The following is a 26,246-nucleotide window of genomic DNA, read 5'->3' as shown; positions in this document are numbered from 1 at the left end:
TCACTCCTGGTGTTGTACATTGTACAGGTTTGGACAAATGTGTAACAACATATATCCATCATAATAGACAGAGTATTTTCAATGCCCTAAAAATCCTGTTTGCTCTGCTTATTCATCCCCTCCCCCTCCTCCTAGCAACCACTTATCTGTATACCTTTTACTTCCTTTTCTTAACTTAGTGCATTAGCAAGGATTGCTGGTATGATGTTGAAAAGGAGTGGCAAGAGGGGGCAGGACCTCCTTGCCTTATTCCTGATCTCAGTGGGAAAGCTTTGTGTTTGTCACTATTAAGCATGATATTGGCAATAGATTTTTTGTAGATAGTCTTTATCAAGCTGAGAATGTTCCCCTCTATTCCTAGTTTACTTTTTTTAATCATGAACGGGTGTTGGATTTTGTCAAATGATGTTTCTGCATCTCTTGATAGATTCATATGATTTTGCTTGTTGAGCTTGTTGATGGGATGGATTACATTAACTGATTTTCGAATATTGAACCAGCCTTGCATATCTGGGATCAATCCCACTTGGTCATGATGTATAATTCTTTTTATACTTTTTTGGATTTGATTTGCTAATATTTTGTTGAGGACTTTGCATATATATTCATAAGAGATATTAGTCTACAGTTTTCTTATAATGTCTTTGTCTGGTGTTGGTATTAGGGTAATGCTAGCCTCACAGAATGAGTTAGAAAGTATTCCCTCTGCTTCTATCCTCTGAAAGAGATTGTAGGGAATTTCTTCCTTAAATGTTTGGTAGAATTCACCAATGAACCCATCCAGGCCTGGTGCTTTCTTTTGGAAGACCTTACACTTTCCACAAAAAGTAACTCAAATGGATCTTAGATCGAAATGTAAAACGCAAAAGTATAAAACTTCCAGAAGACATCGTAAGAAAAAATCGAGGTAATCTAAAAAGATACAACACCAAAAGCATGATTCATGGAAAAAAAATTGGTAAGTTGTACTTTCTAAGTTAAAAACTTCTGCTTTGAAAGACACTATAAAAGAATGAAAAGACAAGCCACAGAATAGGAGAAAATATATGAAAAACACATATCTGATAAAGGACTAGTATCCAAAATATACAAAGAACTCTTAAAATTCAACAATAAGAAAACAAAAAACCCATTTAAAAAATGGGGGGGGAAGGGCAAAAGACTCACTTCTTAGTACATATCCAAAAGAATTGAAATTAGATTCTTGAGATATTTTACATCTATGTTCATAGCAGCATTATCCACAATAGCCAAGAGGTAGAAGCAACTTACATATTTGTCTACTGGCAGAATGAATGACTAAAGAAAATATGGTATACACATTCAACAAATAATTATTCAGTCTTAAAAAGAAGGAAATCTTGTCATGCATGCCAACACACATGAACATTTTAGACATTATACTAAGTGAAATAAGCCAATCACAAAAAGATAAATACTGCCTGACTCTACTAATATTAGCTACCTATAGACCAACTCTTAGAAACAGAAAGTACAATGGTGAGTTGAAGCCAGTAAGTCATATCAGCGACTGTGCATCTCAGGGTTTTAATGAAATTCTTACATGAACATTTCATCTAACTCCTGATTGACTGGAGAAGAGACCATTATTTCTGATAAATATTGTACCTGGGGATTTTGCAAGTCTAATCTGTTCTAAAAGCTTTTATTTTTAGGCTGTGAAAATTCTGATAAGGATGAGACATAACTGGAGTGCTTGGCTGGCGCAGTCAGTAGAGCATGTGATTTGACCTCAGGGATGTAAGTTTGAGTCCCATGTTGGGTGTAGAGATTACTTAAAAATAAAATCTTTTTTTTTTTTTTTTTAAGATTTTATTTATTTATTTGACACAGAGAGAGAGAGCACAAGGAGGGGAGTGGCAGGCAGAGGGAGAGGGAGAAGCAGGCTCCCCACTGAGCAGAGAGCCCGCCGTGAGGCTCGATCCCAGGATCCCGGAATCATGACCTGAGCTGAAGGCACTCAACTGACTGAGCCACCCAGGCACCCTTAAAAATACAATCTTAAAAAAAAAAAAAAGAATGAAACATATTAATTTCTGTTCCTAAATAGCCAGTGAAAACTGATTTCCTAACCGTTGGAACTACTTGACTAAACTTTTGACTCCCATTTACTTGAGATGTAATACTGGTCCACTATATTAACAAAACAAAAATGATGTGCCATCTTTTTACTTTGAAAAGTGAGTTCCAACTCATTCGGATGGGGGGTAGGTAGTGATGATCCTGAAATATTTTTAGATGTAACAAAATGAGAGCTTGAATTAATCGTTTTGGGGAAAAGGTTCAAATCAAGTATGAGACAGCAATGACACAAAGTACAGAAGAGAAAAAACACTGAGAAACAATTAGCAAAAAACCTTAGAGTTTCTATCATACACTGTATATACTCGGCCCCATGAGATGGTCCTAAGAATAGAGTTTCAAGGACAAAGAAAAGAAATATAACATACATGAACTAAAAACTATTTTCATAGGAAAAGAGCAGAATACTGCCTAAGAAAGTAGTGAGTGTTAACAAAAAATATATATATATATTTAAGATTTTATTTATTTGACAGAGAGAGACAGAGTGAGAGAGGGAACACAAGCAGGGGGAGCGGGAAAGGGAGAAGCAGGCTTCCCACTGAGCAGGGAGCCCGATGTGGGACTTGATCCCAGGACCCTGAGATCATGACCTGAGCCGAAGGCAGACGCTTAATGACTGAGCCACCCAGGTGCCCAACAAAATATATTTTAAAAATCCCTTCAACTGGGGCGCCTGGGTGGCTCAGTTGGTTAAGTGACTGCCTTCAGCTCAGGTCATGATCCTGGAGTCCCAGGATCGAGTCCCACATCGGGCTCCCCGCTCAGCAGGGAGTCTGCTTCTCCCTCTGACCCTCTCCCCTCTTGTGCTCTCTCACTCTCTCTCTCAAATAAATAAATAAAATCTTTAAAAAAATAAATAAAAATAAATAAAGTGCAAGGTTGAACACCCAAAAATCAATATGCTAATACACCATATAAACAGGTAAAGGACAAACCCACATGATCATTGTATTAGACATGGAAAAAGCATTTGACAAATTCCATACCCTTTCATGAGGAAAACACCCCTCACAAACATGGAAGAGAAGGGAACTTCTTCAACCTGATAAAGGCATCTATGAAAAACCCATAGCTAACATCATGCTTAATGGTAAAGGACTGAATGCTTTCCCCTTAAGATCAGGAAAAAGACAAGGATGTCTGCTTATGCCACTTCTATTTAATATTGTACTGGAGATTTTAGCCAGAGCAATTATGCCAGAAAATGAAATAAAGGGTACCCAGAAAAGAAAGTAGTACAACTACCTTTTATTTGAAGATGACATGATCTTGTACATGGAAGTCCTAAGGAATCCACTAAAAACCTATAGACTAATAAACGAGTCAAGCAAGAATGCAGATCAAGACATAAAAATCAATGTATTGGGGCACCTGGGTAGCTCATTCGGTTAAGTGTCTGACTCTTGATTTCGGCTCAGGTCATGATCTCAGGGTCGTGAGATGGAGCCCCGCCTTGGGCTCCATGCTGAGCATGAAGCCTGCTTAAGATTCTCTCTCTCCCTCTCCCTCTGCCCCCCCTCCAACAAAATCAATGTATTGACTGTATATAGTAGGAGCGAACAATCTAAAAAGGAAATTAAGAAAAAAAATCCATTTGCAATAGATCAAAATGAAAAAATACTTAGGAATAAATTTAGCAAAAGAAGTATAAAACTTATACTAAGAAAACTACAAAACATTGCTGAAATAAATTAAAGACCTAAGTAAATAAAAAGATACCCTGTATCATGGACCAGAAGACAATGTTTTTAAGATGGCAATATTCCCTAAATTGATCTACAGATTCAAGGCAATCTCTACCAAATTCCATCTTTTTTTCCCCAGAAATTGACAAGCTGATCCTAACATCCATGTGAAAACGCAAGGGACTCACAATCACCAAAATAATTTTGAAAAAGAACAAAACTGGGCGATTCACACTTAAAACTTACCACAAAGGTATAAAATTGAGAGTCCAGAAAAAAACCCTCACAGTTATGATCAATTGATTTTTGCCAAGAGAGTTCAGTGGAGAAAGAATAGTCTTTTTAACAAATGGTACTGTGATAACTGAATATTCCCAAGCAAAAGAATGATATTTGATCACTACTTCACACTATACAAAAATTGACTCTTTATGGATAAAAGAATGAGTGTGAGAGCTAAAACTATAAACATTTTTTTAAAAATACTTTTTATTTATTTATTTGACACAGAGAGAGAGAGAGAGCACAAGCAGGGGAAGTGGCAGGCAGAGGGAGAAGCAGGCTTCCCAATGAGCAGAGAGCCCGATGTGGGGCTCGATCCCAGGACCCTGGGATCATGACCTGAGCCAAAGGCAGCCGCTTAACTGACTGAGCCACCCAGGTGCCCCTTAAAACTATAAAACTTTTAGAAGAGTACAGAAGAGTAAATTTTTGTGACCTTGGATTAGGGAAAGCCTTCTTAAATATAACACAAAAATGCAAGAGAAGACTGATAAATTGGACTTCATCAAAATTAAAAACTTCTGTGCTTCCAATGACACTGTCAAGAAAGTGAAAAGACAATTCATAGAACAGGAAAAATATCTGCAAATCATATATTTGATAAGGTATTTGTCTATAGAATATATAAAGAACTCTTACAATTCAATAATAAAAAGGCAACCCAATTAGAGGATCAAGGATTTGAATAGATACTGCTCCCAAGAAAATATACAAATGGCCAGTAAGTACATGAAAAGATGCTCAACATCATTAGCTATTACGGAAATAAAACTTAAAACCATGAGGATGTGGGGGTGCCCGGGTGGCTCAGTCGGTATCTGCCTTTGGCTCAGGTCATGATCCCAGGGGTCCTGGGATCAAGCCCCACGTCAGACTCCCTGCTCCTCGGGAAGCCTGCTTCTCCTTCCTCCTCTGCCACATCCCCTGCCTATGCTCTCCTGTTCTCTCTCTGTCAAATAAATAAATAAAATCTTAAAAAAAAATAAAGTTAAAAACAAATAAACAAACATGAGGATGGAGAGAAAATGGAAAACTCACACCGGGCTGGTGAGAATTTCAAATGATATAGTGCCTCTATTAAACAGCCTGGTACTTTCTCAAAAAAATGTTAAACATAGAGCTCCATATGACCCAGGAATTCTATTCCTAGCTATATATGCCCCCAAACCAACATATGTTCACATAAAAACTTGTATATGAATATTACAGCAGCATTATTCATAAGAGTCAAAAAGTGTAAATAAGCCAAATGGCCATCAACTGGTAAATGTGGTATATCCATACAATGGAAGATTATTCAGCCATAAAAAGAAATGAAGCTGAGACACATGCTACAATATGGATCAACCTTAAAAACAGTATGCTGTGGGAAAGAAACCAGATGTAAAAGGCTACATATGATTCCATTTATATGAAATGTCCAGAATAGGCAAATCTATAGAGATAGAATTAGATTCCTGGTTCCTAAGGGCTGGTGGAGGGGAAAATGAGAAGTGACTGCCAATGGGTAAGGATTTCCTTTTTAGGGTGATGAAAGTGTCCTAATATTGATTATAGTGATGGTCACACAACTCTGGGAACATACTAAAAACCATTAAATACTACACTTTGAATGGGTGAATTGTATGGTATATGAGTTATCTCAGTAAAGCTGCTAAAAAAATAACAGTGAAGGGGTGCCTGGATGGCTCAGTCAGTTGAGCATTGGACTCTTGATTTTGGCTCAGGTCATGATCTCAGGGTTGCGGGATTGAGCCCCGTGCTGGGCTCCGTGCTCAGCTGGGAGTCTGCTTGTCTCTCTCTCCCTCTGTCCCTCCCCCACGCTCTCTCTTGCTCTTTAAAATAAATAAATAAATCTTCAAAAAAAAGAACACAGGAGATAGAATTCATCAATCTTTTATTAAGCTAGATATAAAGAGATCAGCAAAAAATACAAAACAATGCCACTCTTCACATTAATTTTTTTTTGTTTTGGAAAATATTATTTTAATACAAATAAGTTAATATTGAGACACGATAGGTTTTTTTACTTTTATTTTTAAATTAATATTTTTTAAATTTCTCAGTTTTAATTTCTAATTATAGTAAATATCAATCAGTATAACCCAGATAAGGAAAAGCAATTTTGTGTTTTCATTAGTTTTTAAGAGTATATAAAGGTCGTCAGACCAGAAAGCTGGCAGACGAGGACTAGTTTAGTGCTTTTCAACTGGCTACACATTTGAATCATCTGGATAAGTTTTTATTAATAAGAATAAGATTGCCTGGGCCCCACCCTAAACCAGTTAAATCTGAATTTTTGAGGATCTGAGCCAGACATAAGTAATTTTTTAAAGCTACGCATCAGGTAATTCTAGTGTATATCCAGGGTTGAGAACTAATGTGATTAACTTGGCTAAACCAGTTGGTAGATTAGAAGAAATTACCTTTTTCTTGAAAGACACACTGTTGCCTTTTATCTGAACCAATACTGGCTTTTGACAACTAAAGGAAATGTAAAGGAGCATCCATTTGCCCTAAGAAGAAGTCCTTTTGCTTAGTATGCCCGGGTGGCTCAGTCGGTTAGGCATCTGCCTTTGGCTCAGGTCAGGATCCCAGGGTGCTGAGATGGAGCCCCACAGCAGGAAGCCTGCTTCTACCTCTCCTCCTCTGCTGCTACCCTCTGCTTGTGCATTCTCTCTCTCTGACAAATAAAATCTTAAAAAATAAAAAAGTCCTTTTGCTCAAATTACCATTAGAGGAGTGAAGGATGGAACCAGCAAATTTTTTAGAAAAATATTATATGGCCTACAATGAAGCGAAGAACAAGCTTTTTTTTTTTTTTTCCTTTAAAGAACAAGCCATTTTATTTATTGCTCTTTAAGGTACAATCCTCATCCAAATTTTCAAAAGTCCTATATGAAAAACATTGTCTGAGAGTGATTTTTTTAAAAGATTTTATTTATTTGAGAGAAAGTGAGCGAAAGGGAACACAAGTGGGGGGTGGGGGGGATGGGGGAGAGGCAGAGGGAGAAGCAAACTCCCCTCTGAGCAGGGAGCCCCATGCAGGGTTGGATCCCAGGACGCTGGGATCATGACTTAAGCCAAAGGCAAACGCTGAAGCTTAACCTTAACCGACTGAGCCACACCGGCACCCAAAAGTGCTGTTTTTTAAACTGCTGCTTCTACACTGGAGCTCCTTGGGTGGTTTCTTGTGCTGTCTCTTTAAAGGGTGGGGACTCAGCTTCCTAACGCCCTTGGGGCTCTCCAGAGCTGAGCCCACTGATTTTTAAAATTTCAGGCTTTAAGTCCCACTGGTTGTAAAATCTCAGGAAATTCGGCCCCTCTCCCTTTCAAAGGCAAATGTTATGGGGATTTGTCTTCCCTGTGCAGGCTTCCTGATGTGATAGTCTGTTTCTTGCCCTGTGGCTGCGCCTGTAACTAAGGGCATTAAAAAATTAATGAGAAGAGTGGCATTGTTTTGCATTTTTTGCTAATCTCTATATATCCAGCTTAATAATAACTAGCTTTCCCGACCATGTCTCTGCCCTTCCTACCCTCTTCAATGCAACCTCTTCTCTGCCTTTAGTTGTGGTGTTTGTTCTGCCAGCCTTTGGGTGTTTTCTGAATTATTTATGCTGATGTATTATCCAGCTGTATGTTTCTGTGGGATGAGGTGAACTTAGGGTCCTTCTACTCCACCATCTTCCCAGCCTCTCTCCACAAGTTGTTTTCTCAAGTAAAAAATGGTGGTCCATGAAAAATCACAGCTAGTTCAACTAGCAAGTCAACCACACATGTGTTTTTGAGACAACCATCATACTTCAGTACGCAGCCGAAGTGCTTTTTTGAGTACTTCCCACCTCATCTTATAGAATATTAAGAAGATGAGGACTCAAGGGTTAAGATTAAGTAAAACTGAATTTTTACTGCTCCAACAAAGACATTTTGAGGTGAAACTGGCATCCCCACCCCCACAACGCCCCTCAAGTCCATACAGTTTGGTATGGAATCGACTACCTTGATTCATGCTAAGGCACCAGCAATTTTATCAACCCTCAGTACAAATGTCAACAGGGAAAAAAGCAAGTAACATCTTAGTATTACTAAGAAAATAGTTTGGGACTCAAAGACCCCCTGAAAAGGGGATCCTCAGAGGTCCATGAAGTATGCTTTGAGAACTGCCTCACTGAGCTGATTCCTATAGAACCAACATGCCAATTGAACATCAGTTATCTCAGCAAGAGTTAAGTTTCAAAATTATTCCACATGTGATCCAAGTTAAGACAGCATGGGCAAAGCAACAGGGTGGATTCTACCATATTCAGTTTGATTGCTAATCCCATGTCAGACATTAAAAAATATAAGTCTGGGAGAATTTTTCCTACAGGTTTTGATTATGAAATATTTGGCAGAGGAAATCTAATTCAAACCAGGTGCTGGACTCTTGCTGAGCAGCAGTCGGTTAGAACACACTGCCAAAAGGACCCCTTCAGTGGGGAGGCCAGATGAGCTCATGCAAAGGCGTTTTTAGCAGGTTTTGCCCCCTAAATCCCCTAAGCGCAACACCACTCAATTTTCCACATTGTAAAGTAGCCACACTTTCTTTGGATCTTTTTCTATTCCAAAGAAAGTTTATAGGAAAAGACTACAAAATGCACATCCTGCAAAATTCATAGCACCTTTAAAACCAATGGGTTTTTCTACCTGTATCATGTATCTGGCCTTAATCTTAAGAAATATGTAAAACAAAAATTTTAAAAAATCAAATAAAAATCTTCTTCATTTATCACCCTCAAATTCCTCACCAGCGTGAAAATACCAACTATTAAGTGTACACACACACATATCTTGGTTTCTAAGAATCTGTAAATGTGCAAGCCAATAAAGGATATTAATTTATATTACCCTAACAACATTCTTTGATTTTCAAACTACAATTAACTCTTATTTTATTAGGGACTACCTACTTTTGTGGGTAATCAAAGTCCTTGATTTCTTTTCCTTCCCTATGTGTTTATACTATCTTCTTTTTTTCTTTTTCTCATCTACTCATAAGAATATGTTCCAAAGTATTAGAAGTAGAATTAATGAAAGTAAATATGCAGCCCTTTCTCATTATTCATAAGTCTCAAACCCTATCTTTCCCCCACACCAAAAAGACATAAACCTACCACTTTCTGGCCTTGCTGCTCTCTGTGGCATACCTCCTGGTCTGGTTCCATCCTTTGGTTTCTCTCAGTGGCCAAACTCTACCCCGCTACGGGAGGCAAAGGATGATTAAGCCCCACTTAGTTCTACCTTGCAGTGACTTGAACCAATTCCATCTCGCTGACACGGCCACATGGAAAAAATAAACCTCTCATCTGCCTGTCATCTTTGCTCCTAATCTACTGGTACTTCCTGAACAAGGAGTAAAGAATCCTTGCTGCAACATGAATTAAACTTATTAAGAAACAACATGTTCAGAGAGCTACAGGCTCCACCCATTTAATTTATGGCCAAGTTCAATTTGCATGTCTAGGTTGGTCCAAATAATACATTTGAATTCCTCACATTTAACATGAAACTTTCACTATTTATAAAAACTATCGGGTAGAGCTAAGCTCCTCTTTTAACAATGGCCAAATCAACCCAATTACTTTTTACATAGAATTCCTCTTTGACAGATTTTCACTTAATAATAAATAATAATTATTATAATTAAAGCAGCTAACACTTACTTATGCACTTACAATGTGTCAGGTACTATTGTAGCATTTTACAAGTATTAACTCATCTGATACTCACACCCACCCTATCTCATTAGTATTCACCAAACAAATTAATTGTACAGCAAAGAAAGACTAGGTAACATGCTGCCAATTACCTACTATAAGTGGCAAAATAGGGACTCAAATGCAGTCTATTAAGGATTGGTCTTAGTTTCTTCTATTACATCTTTGGGGTTTTTTGGGGGAGGGGTTGTTTTAATTATAACAGCTTTACTGAGATATAATTAGTGGATTTTAACATACTCAGAATTGTGCAACCATCACCACATTCAATTTTAGCACACTTTCATTACCCCAAAAAGAAGTCCTATACTCATTTGTCATCACTGTCTATTTTTGCCACAATCCTTGGCAATGACCAACCTACTTTCTATTTCTATAGATTTGCCCATTCTGGACATTTGAAATAAACTAAATCATATAATATGTGGTCTTTTGTGTCTGGCTACTTTCACTTAGTATGTTTTCAAGGTTCATCCATGTTGCAGAGTATATCAGAACACATTCTTTCTTTCTTTTTTTTTTTTAAGATTTTATTTATTTATTTGACAGAGAGAGACAGCTAGAGAGGGAACACAAGCAGAGGGAGTAGGAGAGGGAGAAGCAGGCTGCCCGCGGAGCAGGGAGCCCCATGTGGGGCTCGATCCCAGGACCCTGGGATCATGACCTGAGCTGAAGGCAGACGCTTGACGACTGAGCCACCCAGGCTCCCTCTTTTCTTTTCTTTTTTTAAAGTAAGCTTCATGCCCAGCAAGGAGCCCAACGTGGGGCTTGAGCTCATGACCCTGAGATCAAGACCTGAGCTGAGATCAACAGTCAGATGCTTAACCAGTGAGCCACCCAGGCGTTCCTCATGTAAAAGTGTTTGTGTGGACATAGTTTTCATTTCTTTTGGGTATACAACCTACGGGTGGAATTGCTAGGTCGTATGGTGACTATGTTTAGCCTTTTGAGGAACTGCCAAACTGTTTTCCACATGCACCATTTTACATTCCCATCAGCAGTGTAGGAGGGTTCCATTTTCTCCATTTCCTAATCTACACTTGTTATTGTTTGTCTTTTTAATTATAGCCATCCTTATAGGTGGGAAGTGGTATCTCATTGTAGTTTCAATTTGCATTTCCATCATGGCTAATTATGTTGAGCATCTTTTCATGTGCTTATTAGCCATTTGTGTATCTTCTTTAGACAAATGTTTTTTAAGATCCTTTCCCCATTTTTTAATTGGGTAGTTTACCTTTTTTATTACTGAGTTATAACAGTTCTTTATATTTTCTAGATACCAGTCCCAAATTAGATAAATGATTTGCAAATATTTTCTCCTATTCTGTGGGTTGTCTTTTCACTTTCTTGATGGTGACATTTGAAGCATAAAAGTTTTTAATTTTAATGAAGTTCAATTTATTTATTTTTTCTCTTGCTGCTTGTGCTTTTGGTGTCCTATCCAAGAAGGTCTGCCTAAGCTAAGGTCACAAAGATATACTCCTGTATTTTCTCCTAAGAGTTTTATAGTTTCAGCTCTTAAATTTTATTTATATCTTTTCCTTATTTGCAAATTAATGCCACACTGATAGTAGACACAGAACCATCCTATTTCCTTCTTTAGTACCAAAGTGCTTCGGTGGTCTAGGCCCCGTCCAGTCAATGGCCAGAAATTATTTGTTTATAGGATTTTACTTTCTAGTATTGAACAAAGGCTCATCTATGGGATGTCACAGATTTCTGCTCCATTTCTCCAGTGACACACAATTAAGGAAACGTCTAAGGATAAAGCTACCCTCCTTGCATTCTATGATCATATCTAGAGTATAAGCTTCTTCCATAAAATTTAAACTTAAGAGATCTCTTTCATCATATTCATAAACTCTAAATCTTTGGGAAATACAAATTTAATTGTTGTAATTACAACTACTGAGGTATGTCATGTTTTCATAGGATTCCTGTCATGCTCCCAATGTAAGTATGAACGAGAAACTATAATTTAAGTAATAGAATTGAACTCAATTAAAATTTATTGAGGGCCCACTATATGCAAAGCATTATGGGAGTGCTGAGATGACTAAGTCATAGTTCTTGACCTCAAAGAGGTTATAATTTAGTGGGGATTAAAAAAAAATCCAGAGGGGAAAAAAACAAAATCAAACCAGAGAACTGATGATTAAATTCAGTCTTTCTGCAGAACCCTTATATCCTCAAGGAATTAATTAATTCTTAGGCTCAACAAATCCTTTATTTCTATTCTGTGATCTAGGTGCTCCAGCTCTAAATTACAGAGAAATTCCTAAAAGCTATGTGAAAACTATATTTTATAAAAAGAATGATATATGTAAGAGAACTTGGAAAGTTGAAGGAAATCCTATATAACGTGAAAGTCTTCCTGTAATTTAAAGAATACTCTTCCTCAAGTGACTCTTTGTCAACTCAAAGCAGGAAGCCCCATCACCATTCCTACCCCCAACCACACCGTTCCCTGGAGGACATACCAGATTGTCCCATCATGTAGCTTTTTTTACTACCAAATACTTTTCTGTGGAGCTCCTTTTTTAATGTATAGTTTTTGAGTTACTTCAAAACCGGATTATTTTTTTAAGCTCAAATAATGCTAAATGTGAATATGTTTTCTAGTTTCAGACTAGTTTCTAGTTACCTCTTAAGACATCTTGGCCCCCAAATCTATATATCTCTATTCTTTTCCCTGCCAACTTTCCACATCTGGCATGCTAGAAACTTCCTGTTGCTTCAGGTCAAATCGATGTTTATTTGCTGGCATCACAATTATGTGCTCTTACACTAGAAAGAGAATTGAAGAATATTTTGCTGAGTTGTGTGGTTTATCCACAGTACCACATTCTGGTTTAAGTGATTTCATCACTCAAAAGGCTACCCCAGGTTCAGTGGTTTTCTAGTCACAGTCAATAAAGTAAAGGAAAAAAAAAACCTACTATTTATCTTTATGACTAAGCAAGACTTGAAGGGAACAGTTATAGGAAGCTGTTTCAACAACTTAAAAAATGCTAAATGACAGAAAACGTTTACTGAGCTGGAAGCTGCAAAATAATCAATAAGGTTGTGAAAGGAAAGTTTTTGTCTCAAACATCTATATCCGCTACTTAAATGCTATTTTAGGTACCTAAGATAATAGAATTCACTTTAAATTTTTTTGGTAGAGTTAGAATAGGATAGCTATTTTATTTTTTTGTCTTTAGACTTACCTTGTGGCAACAAGAGGGTAGCTATGACACGGTGATGCCCAGGCATCCCTTGTCCATGGCATACAGTCATAAAGCAGCAAATCCTTCTCAGTCACAGCCATGAGGACAGGTCTCCATTGTTGTCTTCCACCATCTAGTTTTGCCTGTGACAATGGTAAAATCCAGAAAGCAGAGCTAACTATAATGATATGTATCTGTAAAAGTCCCTTCAGCGATGGTCTCACATGGGTCTCCATTTTGTTCCCTGAACCTAACAGGCTTGCAGAACAGGAAACATCCCATCAGGTTCCTTTCCACTGGCTGGGATTCTCCAACGGGAGGTGTGAGGTGGTCTGTATAAGCTGTAAAAGCTCTCTCTGAGTGAGAGACATTATCTAGTGATAGGACTCTGTTTTTAGAGTTCCCCATTAACTTTAGGAAGTTTCTGTTTCTGTTTCAAATGTACCATTGCATTTACCTGCATGAAGTTCAGTTACCTCTGTGAGGATTTAAAAATGTAGGAAAACACCACTATTTATCCATATTGTCAAGGATCCAAAGCCAAAAAGCAAAAGACTATGCTGAACAAAATCCCTGGTTTATCAAAACATTTCTCCCCATGAAATGACAGACAGGGAATACTTAACAATAGCGTTATTTTTACACAGATCCTAAAACAAAAACAAAAAAACACAGATGCTTCAGGGGCGCCTGGGTGGCTTAGTTTGTTAAGCGTCTGCCTTCGGCTCAGGTCATGATCCCAGGGTCCTGGCATCGAGCCCCACATCGGGCTCCCTGCTCGGCGGGAAGCCTGCTTCTCCCTCTCCCACTCCCCCTGCCTGTGTTCCCTCTCTCGCTGTGTCTCTCTCTGTGAAATAAATAAATAAAATCTTAAAAAAACAAAACAAAACACAGATGCTTCAGCTATCACTGATGGTTTCAAGGAGAAATCAAAATGATTAATCACTTGTCTCTTACAGAGTTGTCTTTAAAGCTACTTCTTATTTTCTCTTCCTTAATGACTTCTGAAGGTCATTTGGACATGTCAGAGCCCCTTAAGAATGTATCTATAATCTGAAAAGTGGCCTGAGTGGTTCGGTTCTGTGTTATAACATCTATTACTAGAACTTTCCCCTCATAGTTAGAGCCACAAACTGATTCCAGGAGTCGGAAATGAATTCTAGCCAGTGAAGTGACCCATGTTCTTGCATGTGCTGAAAGCACAAAATATACGACCCTACTCTGAGATTCCAGCAAGGTATTGTAGAAATAATACTCTATAATACCTGGAGGGAAAATATCAGTTCCAAGGAGGTTCTTTTAGATTCTCACATTTTTGGGTCACAGAAAACCCAAAGGTATTTTAAGTCTTTGTCTCTGAGATTGTTATGAATAATATTTCAAAGGGGAAGATATGGTCGTCTTCCCTTATCCACAGTTTTGCAGTTCCTGGTTTCAGTAACCTACAGTCAACCATAGTCCTGAAGCAGATGATCCTCCTTCTGACATGTGGTCAGAAGGTGAACCATAGCCTAACGCTGTCACATTGCCTGCACCATTCACCTCACTTCATCTCACATCATCATAAAAATCACTAATATAGTACAATAAGATATTTGAAAGAGAAAGAGACCACATTTATATAATGTTTATTACAGTAAATTGTTATAATTGTTCTATTTTGTTGTTAGCTGTTGTTACCGTCGTTAATCTCTTACTGTGCCTAATTTATAAATTAAATTTTATCCCATGTATGTATGAGTAGGAAAAAACAGTATATATAACATTCGGTACTATCTGTGGTTTCAGGCACCAACTGGGGATCTTGAAACATATCCTCCATGCATAAGGGGACTACTATAATGTAAAATCTATCTTCCCAAGAGGTTAAAATGGCAATCTGACTTTTTTTTTCTTTTCTTAAAGATAGGGAGAGAGGGAGGAGGGGGAGGGGAAAGACAGAGGGAAAGGGAGAGAGATCCTAAGCAGGCTCCATGCCCAGCTTGGAGCTCAATGCAGGGCTCACTCTCACAACCCAGAGATCATGAAATGAGCCAAAATCAAGAGTCAGATGCTTAACTGACTGAGCCACCCAGGCGCCAAGCAATCAAACTTTTTAAAATTAATTTTTCCCCTAAGTTATAAGAGAGAGTTTGAAGGCTAGATCAGAGTATATGCATTTGGAAAACCTAAATTAAATGTATTTCTTCCCAAAGAAGATATTTTAGGCAATAAAGGAAAACTGCTAATACCAATAGAAGCAGTATCTAATTTCAAGATAGAGAACTTTTTTTCAACTAACAATTTTTTTTAAAGATTTTATTTATTTGACAGAGAGAGACACAGCAAGAGAGGAAACACAAGCAGGGGGAGTGGGAGAGGGAGAAGCAGGCTTCCCGCTGAGCAGGGAGCCCCATGCAGGGCTTGATCCCAGGACCCTGAGATCATGACCTGAGCCGAAGGCAGATGCTTCACTAACTGAGCCACCCAGGCGCCCCTCAACTAACAATTTTTAAAAGCGTTTATTCTTCGGCCCTTTTGAGTCTTTAGTTTTTAGAGAATTTATTTTCCCTCTTCTACTTACCATTGCTGGAAAATGAAATGTCAATTTAAGTCATTCTGTTTGTGTATTTGTCTTAAGTTATAAGGATACTGTTGGCTTTCAGTGGAGTCAAAATGTTGCCTGCTATATATAGCATGTATTTTTGGTTGTGGTATCAGTACAAGCAGCCTTGGGGCTCCACTATTAAGGTTCTGGCCAGAGAACAAAGGGATACTAATGTTAGGGTTCTGGTTTGCTTGTGTTTCAACACCCACACATGCACACACCTGGCCAAACAACAGCCTTGTCCAAATTTTACTTTTTAATAAATAGAGTTGAATAACACTAAAGATGAAAAACTACTAATAATTACTATTCATTCCCTAAATCCTAATCCTATAAATCAGGTGATATACTTGTTATTTTGTTATTATGGTAGAAAACAGAGAGCAAAAACTAAATAAGCCATTCTGCTAATGCTAATTTAGTGTATATGTTCCTAAGTATTTGCACATTTTGAGAATTATCAGGAACAAATTAGGAACTGTTGAAACAGAGTTTTCTTTGGCTGTCCTGGCTTTTCTAATCAATATTCAACTGCTTAAAAATACTGGTTTTATAGGTAATATATGTCGCCCCATTTGGTGGACTTAAAGAAAATTCTCTTTAAAGAATATAACCAACTAAAAAGTAAACTATCAGTTACATAAAAATCAGTATCAGTGAAGAGACAGAAGTCCCTGTGCAGAGAAGAGATTATCTATTGTTTACCAAATATCTGTAGTATAGGTTTTCCCTGTTTTAAGCAAACTCAATTTTTAACAATGTGAACAAAAAAGATAAACTAAGGAGAGATCATTTAAAGTTAAATAAATGATCCTTCCTAAATTTATCTCTGCAAAATGACTATCTTTTCTTTTTTTTCTTTTTTAGAGAAAGAGAGAGAGAGAAAACATGAGCTTGAGCATGGGGAGAAGGGCAGAGAGAGAATCCTAAACAGGCTCTACACCAAGTGCGGAGTCCAACACCAAACGCCCGACTTGAGCTAATCCCAGGACCCTGAAATCATGACCTGAGCCGAATGAGCCACCCAGGTGCCCCACAACTATCTTTTTTAAGTATAACTGAAACAACTTCATTTATATGCAAGATTTTCAGTAAATACACCTCAGGCCAAAAGAAATGCTTACCTATAGTGAACAGATTATATAATCTATAATTATTTTGACCACTTTCATACTCAAAGAATTAAATAATCTTATAGTTAGAAAAAGCTTTGGCATTTACTGAGTTCAACCTTTATCAGATACATAAGCTCATTATAATACCTCTGAGAAATGTATCCAGTCTTGCTTGAACACCTTATTCCAACAGTGGCATCTGATTTGGATAACCCAAACAACTACTTCAAAAAAGTAAAAATCAAGAGTATTTTAGAAATAGTACATTGAGGGACACCTGGGTGGCTCAGTCGGTTAAGCGTCTGCCTTCGGCTCAGGTCATGATCCCAGGGTCCTGGGATCGAGTTCTGCATCAGGCTCCTTGCTCAGGGGGGAGCCTGTTTCTCCCTCTGCCTGCTCTGACTGCCGCTCTCCCTGCTTGTGCTCTCTCTGACAAATAAATAAAATCTTAAAAAAAAATAGAAATAGTACGTTGAATTAGTTCAGTGGTGCTATTTTTTAAAGAGATTAAACTTTTTTACTTAGTATTATTTCCCAACCTTGAGCTTGTGTTCTTGGACAATATTTTAAAATTAGTGATTTGTTTGCTTGCTTTTTGTATGCATAAGGATATACACAAAAAAATTACTGAGCATCTACTATATACATAGCATTAGGCTAAGTTCTCTGGGGGCAATAAAGATTTGGGAAAAAATGTCCTCCCATCTTGCAAGAGCTCAAAATTGATTGGAGGAAATACCACATAAATATGGTCCATCACATATTATGATGAACTGGTGGCTTTGTTTTTCTCCTTTCTACTTGTCTTTATGTAGCATAAACCAAACTAATTTCACTTTAAAAGTTTAACAGCTCTCATATATTGCTGGTGGGAATCTAAATTAGTTCAACCCTGATGGAAGGCAATTTGGCAAAATTTATCAAAATTACAAACGCATATGCCCTTTGTGGTTCTTTAAAAATATGTCCACAAATTCTTTACTACTCTTCCCTTTAAGAGGTGGAGCCCTTGGTGTAGAGTGGACTTAGTAACTTGCTGCTGATGAAAAGAATACAGTAGAAGAGACTAGGTCATAAAAGGCACTGAGGTTTCTAGCTTGTTCTTTCTCCCAGATCAGTCACTCTGGGGAAAACCAGTAGCCATGTCTTAAGGACACTTAGGCAGCCCTGTACCAAGGTCTGCATGGCAAGAAACTGAGGCCTCCTGCTAACAGTGAATGAATCATGCTGGAAGTGGATGGCCCAACCTCAGTCAAGCCCTCTGACGACTGCCCCCTGGCACACAGCTTCACTGCAACTTCACGAGGGGTCCCAAGCCCGAACCACCCAGCTACACCACTGCTGTATTTCTGATCTTCAGAAACTATGTGAGATAAATATTTGTTATTTTAAGGCCACCAAGTTTTGGAGTCATTTGTCATATAGTGATAGATAACTAACACACTCTTGGACCCAGCACTTTTGGGGACTTATCCTCCAGGTACAGAAATATCTCCTACTCTCTAAACTCTCAATATCCAAATATAGTAACTGCTACATCAGTTACATTTTTTGATAAATCCCTTACTAACCAAAGTTTTACTATTCACCCCCAGAAACTTAAGAACCAAATATATTGAGATAATACGGGTTCCCTTGTTATCTGATCTATCTGAACTTGGAAACCAAAGAGTTTGGATAGCACATGTGTGGAAGAACAAATTACAAGGTTATTCACTGTACCATCCTTTATAAGGGCACAAAAGATTATAACAGCAAAACTGGGAGGAGTGCTTATTTAATTGCGGCCATACGATGGAAACCCATACAGTTGTAAAAAAAAGAATGTTCTCTCTGCATTAATATAGAAAGATCTCCAGAATATACTGTTTAATGAAAACAAGAGCAAGGTATAAAGTAGTATGCATAATATGCTGTCTTCTTTTATAAGAGAGAAAAAGAAGAATATGGGTTCATATTTGCTTTTATTTGCATAAAGAAACTCTCAAAAGATTTGCTAGAAAGGAGTGAAAAGTGATTACCTCTCTGGGGAAAAGGAGTAAGAACTGGGTGGATGGGGGACAGAAAGGAGAGTAAGATTTTTCAGCAACTAACTTTTTTTTTTAAGATTCATTTATTTGATACAGAGAGAGAGAGAGAGCACAAGCAGGGGGAGCAGCAGGCAGAGGGAGAAGCAGGCTCCTCACTGAGCAGGGAGCCCAATGCGGGGCTCAATCCCAGGACCCTGGGATCATGACCTGAGCTGAAGGCACACACTTAACCAGCTGAGCCACCCAGGTGCCCCACCTATTAACTTTTTATTCTGACCTGTAAACCACATGAATGAATGTATTACCTTTAAAATCATGAAGATTTCTAACATTGCTGAAAGCACAGAACAACTACCACTCAGTTGAGTTTTTCAAGCAGCATATAAAAATTTAGAAACAATGAATTTATACAACTCAACACCCAAAAAAACAAATAATCCAATTAAAAACTGGACAGAAGACATGAACAAACATTTCTACAAAGAAGACATCCAGATCGCCAATAGACACAATAAGACACTCAACATCCCTCACCAGGAAAATGCAGATCAAATGATCTATCACCTCACACCTGTCAGAATGGCTACACTCAAAAAATACAAGAAACGACAGGTGTTGGCGAGGATGTGAAGAGAAAAGAACCCTCTTACACTGTTGGTGGGAATGAAAACTGGTGTAGTCACTGTGGAAAACAGCATGGAGGTTCCTCAAAAAATTAAAAATGGAACTACCCTAAAATCCAGTAATCAAACTACAGAGTATTTACCCAAAGAATACAAAGATACTAATTTGAAAGGATATATGCACCCCTCTGCTTATGGCAGCATTATTTATAATAGCTAACCTGTGAAAGCAGCTCAAGTGCCATCAATAGATGATTGAATACAGAAGATGTGGTATAGGGGCGCCTGACTGGCTAGTCAGTGGAGTGTGTGACTCCTGATCTCCGAGGGTTCTAAGTCTGACCCTCCTGTTGGGTGTAGAGACTACTTAAAAATAAAATCTTAAAAAAAAAAAAAGATGTGGTATACACACACACACACACACACACACAATGGAGTATTATTCAGCCATAAAAAGAATGAAATCTTGCCATTTGCAGCAACATGGACAGAACTGAAGTATAATGCTAAGTGAATAAGTCAGTGAGAGAAAGACAAATACCATACGATTTCACTCATATGTGGAATTTAAGGAACAAAACAAATGAACAAAGGAAAGAGGCAAACCAAAAAACAAACTTTTTTTTATGAGGATTAAAAAGTGCATTTTATTTTTTTAAGATTCTATTTTAATTCCAGTTAGTTAACATACAGTGTTACATTAGTTTCAGGTGTACAATATAATCATTCAACAATTCCATACATCACCTGGTGCTCATCACAAGTGCATTCCTTAATCCCCATCACCCATTCAATCCATCCCTCCACCCATCTCCCCTCTGGTAACCATCAGTTTGTTCTCTATAGTTAAGACTATGTTTCTTGATTTGTTTCTGTCTCTCTTATATTTTCCCTTTGCTTGTTTTTTTGTTGTTGTTGTTTGTTTCTTAAATTCTACATATGAGTGAAATCATATGGTATTTTTCTCTGACTGACTTATTTCACTTAGCATCTTACTGCCTAGCCCCATTGATATTGTTGCGAATGTCAAGATGTCATTCTTTTTTATGGCTGAATAATATTCTATTGTGTATATATACCACATCTTCTTTATCCATTCATCAGTCATTGGACACTCAGGCTGCTTTCGTACCTTGGCTCTTGTAAATAATGTTGCAATAAACATAAGGGTGCATGTAACCTTCCAAATTAGTGTTCTTATATTCTTTGGGTAAATACCCAGTACTGTGATTGCTGGATCATAAGGTAGTTCTGTTTTTAATTTTATGAGGAATCTACACACTATTTTCCACAGTGGTTGCACCAATTTGCATTCCCACCAACGGTGCACAAGGGTTTCTTTTTCTCCACATCCTCCCAATACTTGTTTCTTGTATTCTGGGGGGCAGTTGAGCTGTATAAGTTCTTTATATATTTTGGCTAACCCTTTATGGAATATGTCATTTGCAAATATCTTCTCCCATTCAGTAGGCTGCCTTTTAGTTCTGTTGATTGTTTCTTTTGCTGTGCAGAAGTTTATTTTGATGAAGTCCCAATAATTTATTTTTGTTATTTCCCTCTCCTCAGAAGACCTATCTAGAAAGATGTTACTACAGTTGATGTCAGAGAAACTACTGCTTGTGCTCTCTTTTAGGACTTTTATGGTTTCATGTCTCACATTTAGGTCTTTTTTTTTTTTTAAAGATTTTTATTTATTTATTTGTCAGAGAGAGAGTACACAAGCAGGGGGAGTGTCAGGCAGAGGGAGAAGCAGGCTCCCTGCAGGACTCCATTCCAGGACTCCGGGATCAATACCCAAGCCAAAGGCAGCCACTTAACCGACTGAGCCACCCAGGTGTCCCTCACATTCAGGTCTTTAATCAATTTTGAACTTATTTTTGTGTATGGTGCAAAAAAGTGGTCCAGTTTCATTCTTCTGCATATAGCTGTCCAGTTTTCCCAGCACCATTTGTTGTAGAGACATTCTTTCCCATTGGATATTCTTTCCTCCTTTGTTGAAGATTAATTGACCATATAATTGTGGGTTTACTTCTGGATTTTCTATTCTGTTCCACTGATCTATTTTTGTGTCAGTACTATATTGTTTTGATTACTACAGCTTTGTAATACAACTTGAAGTCTAGAACTGTGACACCTCCAGCTTTGCCTTTCTTTTTCAAGATTGCTTTGGCTATCCAGAGTCTTTTGCAGTTCCACACGAAATTTTAGTATTCTCTGTTCTAATTCTGTGAAAAATGCTGTTGGTATTTTTTTTTTAAAGGTTTTATTTATTTATTTGACAGAGAGAGACACAGTGAGAGAGGGAACACAAGCAGGGGGAGTGGGAGAGGGAGAAGCAGGCTTCCCGCGGAGCAGAGAGCCCGATGCGGGACTCGATCCCAGGACCCTGGGACCATGACCTGAGCCGAAGGCAGACGCCCAACGACTGAGCCACCCAGGCGCCCCAAAAATGCTGTTGGTATTTTGATAGGGATTGCATTAAATGTGTAGGTTGTTTTGGGTAGTATAGACATTTTAACAATATTTAGTTTTCCAAGCCACAAGCACGATATGTCTTTCTTCGTCATCTTCAATCTCTTTCATCAGTGTTTTATAGTTTTCTGAGTACAGGTCTTTCACCTCTTTGGTTAGGTTTATTCCTGGATATCTTATTATTTTGGGTGCAATTGTAAACGGGATTTTTTTTCTTAATTTCTCTTTCTGCTGCTTCATTTTTAGTGTATAGAAGTGCAGCAGATTTCTGCACACTGATTTTGTATCCTGTGGATTTTACTGAATTCACTTATGAGTTCTAGCAGTTTTTTGGTGGAGTCTTTTAGGTTTTCTATATAGAGTATCATGCCATCTGCAAATAGTGAAAGTTTTACTTCTTCCCCACCAGTTAGGTTCTCTTTTATTTCTTTTTGTTGCCTGACTGCTGTGGCTAGGATTTCTAGTACTATGTTAAATAAAAGTGATAAGAGTGGACATCCATTGAGTATGACGTTCGCTGTCGGTTTTTCATATCCAGCCTTTATTATGTTGAGATATGTTCCCTCTACACCTACTTTGTGGAGGGATTTTATCATGAATGGATGTTATACATTGTCAAATGCTTTTTCTGCATCTATTGAAATGATCATATGGTTCTTATCCTTTCTCTTATTGACGTAATGTATCACACTGATTGATTTGTGAATCAAAGCACACTTGTAGGGGCGCCTGGGTGGCTCAGTCATTAAGCGGCTGCCTTCGGCTCAGGTCATGATCCCAGGGTCCTGGGATCGAGCCCCACATCAGGCTCCCCGCTCAGCGGGAAGCCTGCTTCTCCTTCTCTCACTCCCCCTGCTTGTGTTCCCTCTCACTGTGTCTCTCTCTATCAAATAAATAAATAAAATCTTCAAAAAAAAAAAAAAAAAGCACACTTGTAACCCAGGAATAAATCCCACTTGATTGAGATGAATGATTTTTTTAAATGTATTTTTGAACTTGGTTTGGTAACATTTTTTTGAGAATTTTTCATCTATGCTCATCAGGGATATTGGCCTATAGTTCTCTTTTTTAGTCGTGTCTTTATCTGGTTTTGGTATCAGGGTAATGCTGTTCTCATAGAGTGAATTTGGAAGTTTTCCTTACTTTTCTCTTTTTTGGAATAGTTTAAGAATAGTTATTAATTTTCCAAGAAACAGATTCTTAACTATAGAGAACAAACTGATAGTTATCAGAAAGGAGGTGGATGGGGGATGGGTGAAATAGGTGATGGGGTTTAAAGAGTAGGCTTACCATGATAAACACTGAGTAAAGTACAGAACTGTTGAATCACCATATTGTACACCTGAAACTAATATAACACTGTATGTTATCTATGCTGGAATTAAAATAAAAAACTTTAAAAAATTTAGAAACAATGATAAACATAACTAAAATACTAAAACTTTCAAAGTCGTAAGTACTTATACCATGATTCTCATTAGGTTCTTCTCTGCTTAGTTATCCTAATTATGCTTCCTACAAATTATCATAGTGCTAATTCTGTGTTCTAATTTATTATAATTATTACTTGAAACATTTATAAAATTTCAGAGCTCAAAAGAAAAGACAGATTAGTGGAGTCCAATGTTGGTCTGACACAATCCGCTGATGAGTTACCAAACAAGACTGCTAGACCCCACCACAGATCTATCCAATCAGAACCTCTGCTGAGGTGGGGCATGGGGGGCCAGACCTCACAAACTCTAGTTAAAACAAAAGACAACTGTACATTTGGCTGATGGCTTGTAAAATATTTTGCATATTTTATACTTTTCCCAGAACAGAAGAGTAAGCTTTCTGTCCCTGAAACTGGCAGAAGACTAGAACAGGGGTTGTGAAACTATGACCTATGGGCCAAATGCAGCCCAGTACCTGTTTTTGTACATAAAGTTTTATTGAAACACAGCCACACCTCTCCATTTTCATACTGTCTACCACTGTTCTCTTGCTGGAACTGCACAGTCAAGGAGTTGTGACACTATCTGGCCCTTTGCAGAAAAAGTTTGCTGATCTTATTCTAAAATCATGAAAATTATTCTCTGTCATTAAGGACGGAGATGGTAATAAGAATCTCTTTTTAGTTATGTTGTGTTGATGACTATCATGACAGTCAGTTCTTCTGGTGGAGGTGATAATTAGCAACAAATAACTAAATGGTAGGGAGGAGAAACACAAAACCAACAAACAAAAGATGTGCAAGCTAGATATCCAGGACCTGACTGCATGATAAATATTATAAATATATGAAATGGGGGAACCACCTTGGCTCTGAATGGTGACCCAGTGAGACCTTGCCCTGCCTCTCAACCTACCTGTTCTGCCAGCCAAGCAATGTGCTTGACCTCCTTGCTGCCTCCTGCTGTACTGGTTGCACCAAGCATGGCATTGAGTTCAGCCAGTACCTGTGGGAGGAGAGCCATTATGTTGGTGTGGATAGCTACGAACCAGGAGTGTGCTGTGGCTGTATCCTTGCAGCGTAGGATCAACGTGTTCCTGCTATCAGGAGAATGTAGTTCTATCAATCTGTGTGGAAAAAGAAAAAAAAAAGTAAGCTAGATCAGAAGTCATCAAACCTGCCAGAGTGTAACATACATAACTGGCAATCTATTTTAATTTTACATTCCGGAATAGAGATACTTTCTCTTAATTCCTTAGGGCCCAATTTCAGAGAAAACCACATATGGAATGATAATCATCAGAAAGACTAACTGCTGGGTCTGCTGTTTCAGTGTGTTAATTTAATGATCTAAAATGAAGGAACCTATTGTATAGTCTATAGTAAAACACCTTACTTTGCTTTAATTTCCATGTCAAAAAAATGGAAAGCATGCTTGTTGAATGTCATAGGCACATTGTAAAGAAGGAAATATTTTTTTAAATACTTAGAAAATTCTGGTATAAGGTATTGCTAGGTAAATAAATCTGACTGCCAAAGAGTGAACTGAAATTTCCACCATGTGGAATAAAGAAAAAATAACTAAAGAATATGATTCCTTATGAAAATCTAAAACTTGATGAGCTTAAAAAGTCAAACAAATAAATTAACGTATATACACTTCTGTGTTCTAACAGTGAACATATGTATCTTTCAAAAAGGGAAAAAGATAAAGCTCTCAGAAGTGTTTTTCATGGTAGGCTAGAAAGTGACAAACTGCCACTGACCAGGTACAGATCTTTTTATTTTTCATCTTTCTGAAGACAGTTTTTGCTGCCTTGAAGCAAGGTCATGAGATCCTGCACCACCTGTCAAAGATAAGCAGTTTACATGGATACTAGCATGCCTGCCTTGAAGCTTGCGCCCCTCTCTCTTGCTACTTTTCTAAACCCTTTATGATTCCAAGTATTTCAATTTGCCATATTTAGTATGGCAAATATTCACTGCCATTTCAACTCTGGTCAGTCTATCATTTCTTAAGTGCACATTTATTGAGCACTTACTATATGCCAGCTACAGTGAGACACTGACATTGGAGATAAAGTGGTGAAAAAAATAGTCTTTACCCTCATTGGACCTATTGCCTGATAGGGAAGGCAGAAATTTAACAATTAATATAATTACAGGTTATAAAAAGTGCTCATATAAAGGACTGTGATAACTACCACGAAGTTCTTGTCTAAGGGAAGCAAGGTGGTAGGGGCAAAGCAGGACTGCAATGGAGGCCTCTCTACCTCTGAGGCACACTTACCCAGCTAGTGTCATGCTTTGAAACAGGTTATAAACACATCTATTTCATACTTATCAACTCACCTATCTAGTCACCTGCCCTCCCACTGAAATTAGTCACCTAGCTACCTGAAAGGCTAACCACCAGTTTATCCATGTTTTATATGCCTTCAAAGTTCTAGGGCAATAGCCAAAAGGCCAACTAATTCTAGAAAACAGCCACAACATAAAATAAGATCTGGGAACAGTCTTGAGCCCATAGAAAGCTCATATTAGTCAGAAAAAAAGCTTTAGATAGCAAGTCATAAGCAATTTGAGCTATTTGCTTTTGTTTTGTTCTTCCATGCTGGGTGCGAAACCTGCTTAAGATTCTCTCTCTCCATCTCCCCCCCACCAAAAAAGGTAAAAACCACCTAAATGTCCACCAATGGAATGGATAACCAAATTGTGGTATTATACCAAGAATGGAATATTATGCAGCCTTAAAAAAGAAGGAAATTCTGACACATGCTACAACATGAGTGAAACTTGAAGATATTACGCTAAGTGAAACAAGCCAGTCACTAAAGGGGAAATATTGTATGAGTCCGCTTATATGAAGTATCTAGAGTATTCAAACTCATAGAAACAAAAATTAGAATGGTAGTTGCCGGGGGTTAGGAGGACAGGGGAATAGGG

General features: G+C 37.9%; 1 protein-coding gene across 1 annotated transcript in view; it reads right to left on the bottom strand.

The window, feature by feature from the left end:
• SNTB2 (syntrophin beta 2) overlaps positions 1-26,246 on the bottom strand; it is a 105,296-nt gene that overhangs the window by 18,322 nt on the left and 60,728 nt on the right. The window contains exons 3-4 of the mRNA XM_028095778.2: positions 24,217-24,427; positions 13,039-13,181 (exon numbers count right to left, since the gene is read on the bottom strand). Coding sequence (XP_027951579.1) covers positions 13,039-13,181; positions 24,217-24,427 — 354 coding nt within the window. The remainder of the gene's footprint in view (positions 1-13,038; positions 13,182-24,216; positions 24,428-26,246) is intronic.

Source organism: Eumetopias jubatus, unplaced genomic scaffold (genome assembly GCF_037043125.1).
Source record: "Eumetopias jubatus isolate StellerSeaLion01/CBP00866 unplaced genomic scaffold, mEumJub1_p1.0 scaffold_10, whole genome shotgun sequence".
Taxonomy (NCBI): domain Eukaryota; kingdom Metazoa; phylum Chordata; class Mammalia; order Carnivora; family Otariidae; genus Eumetopias; species Eumetopias jubatus.
Note: the sequence above shows the minus strand (reverse complement) of the source record. Positions and strands in the feature narration are given on the sequence as shown.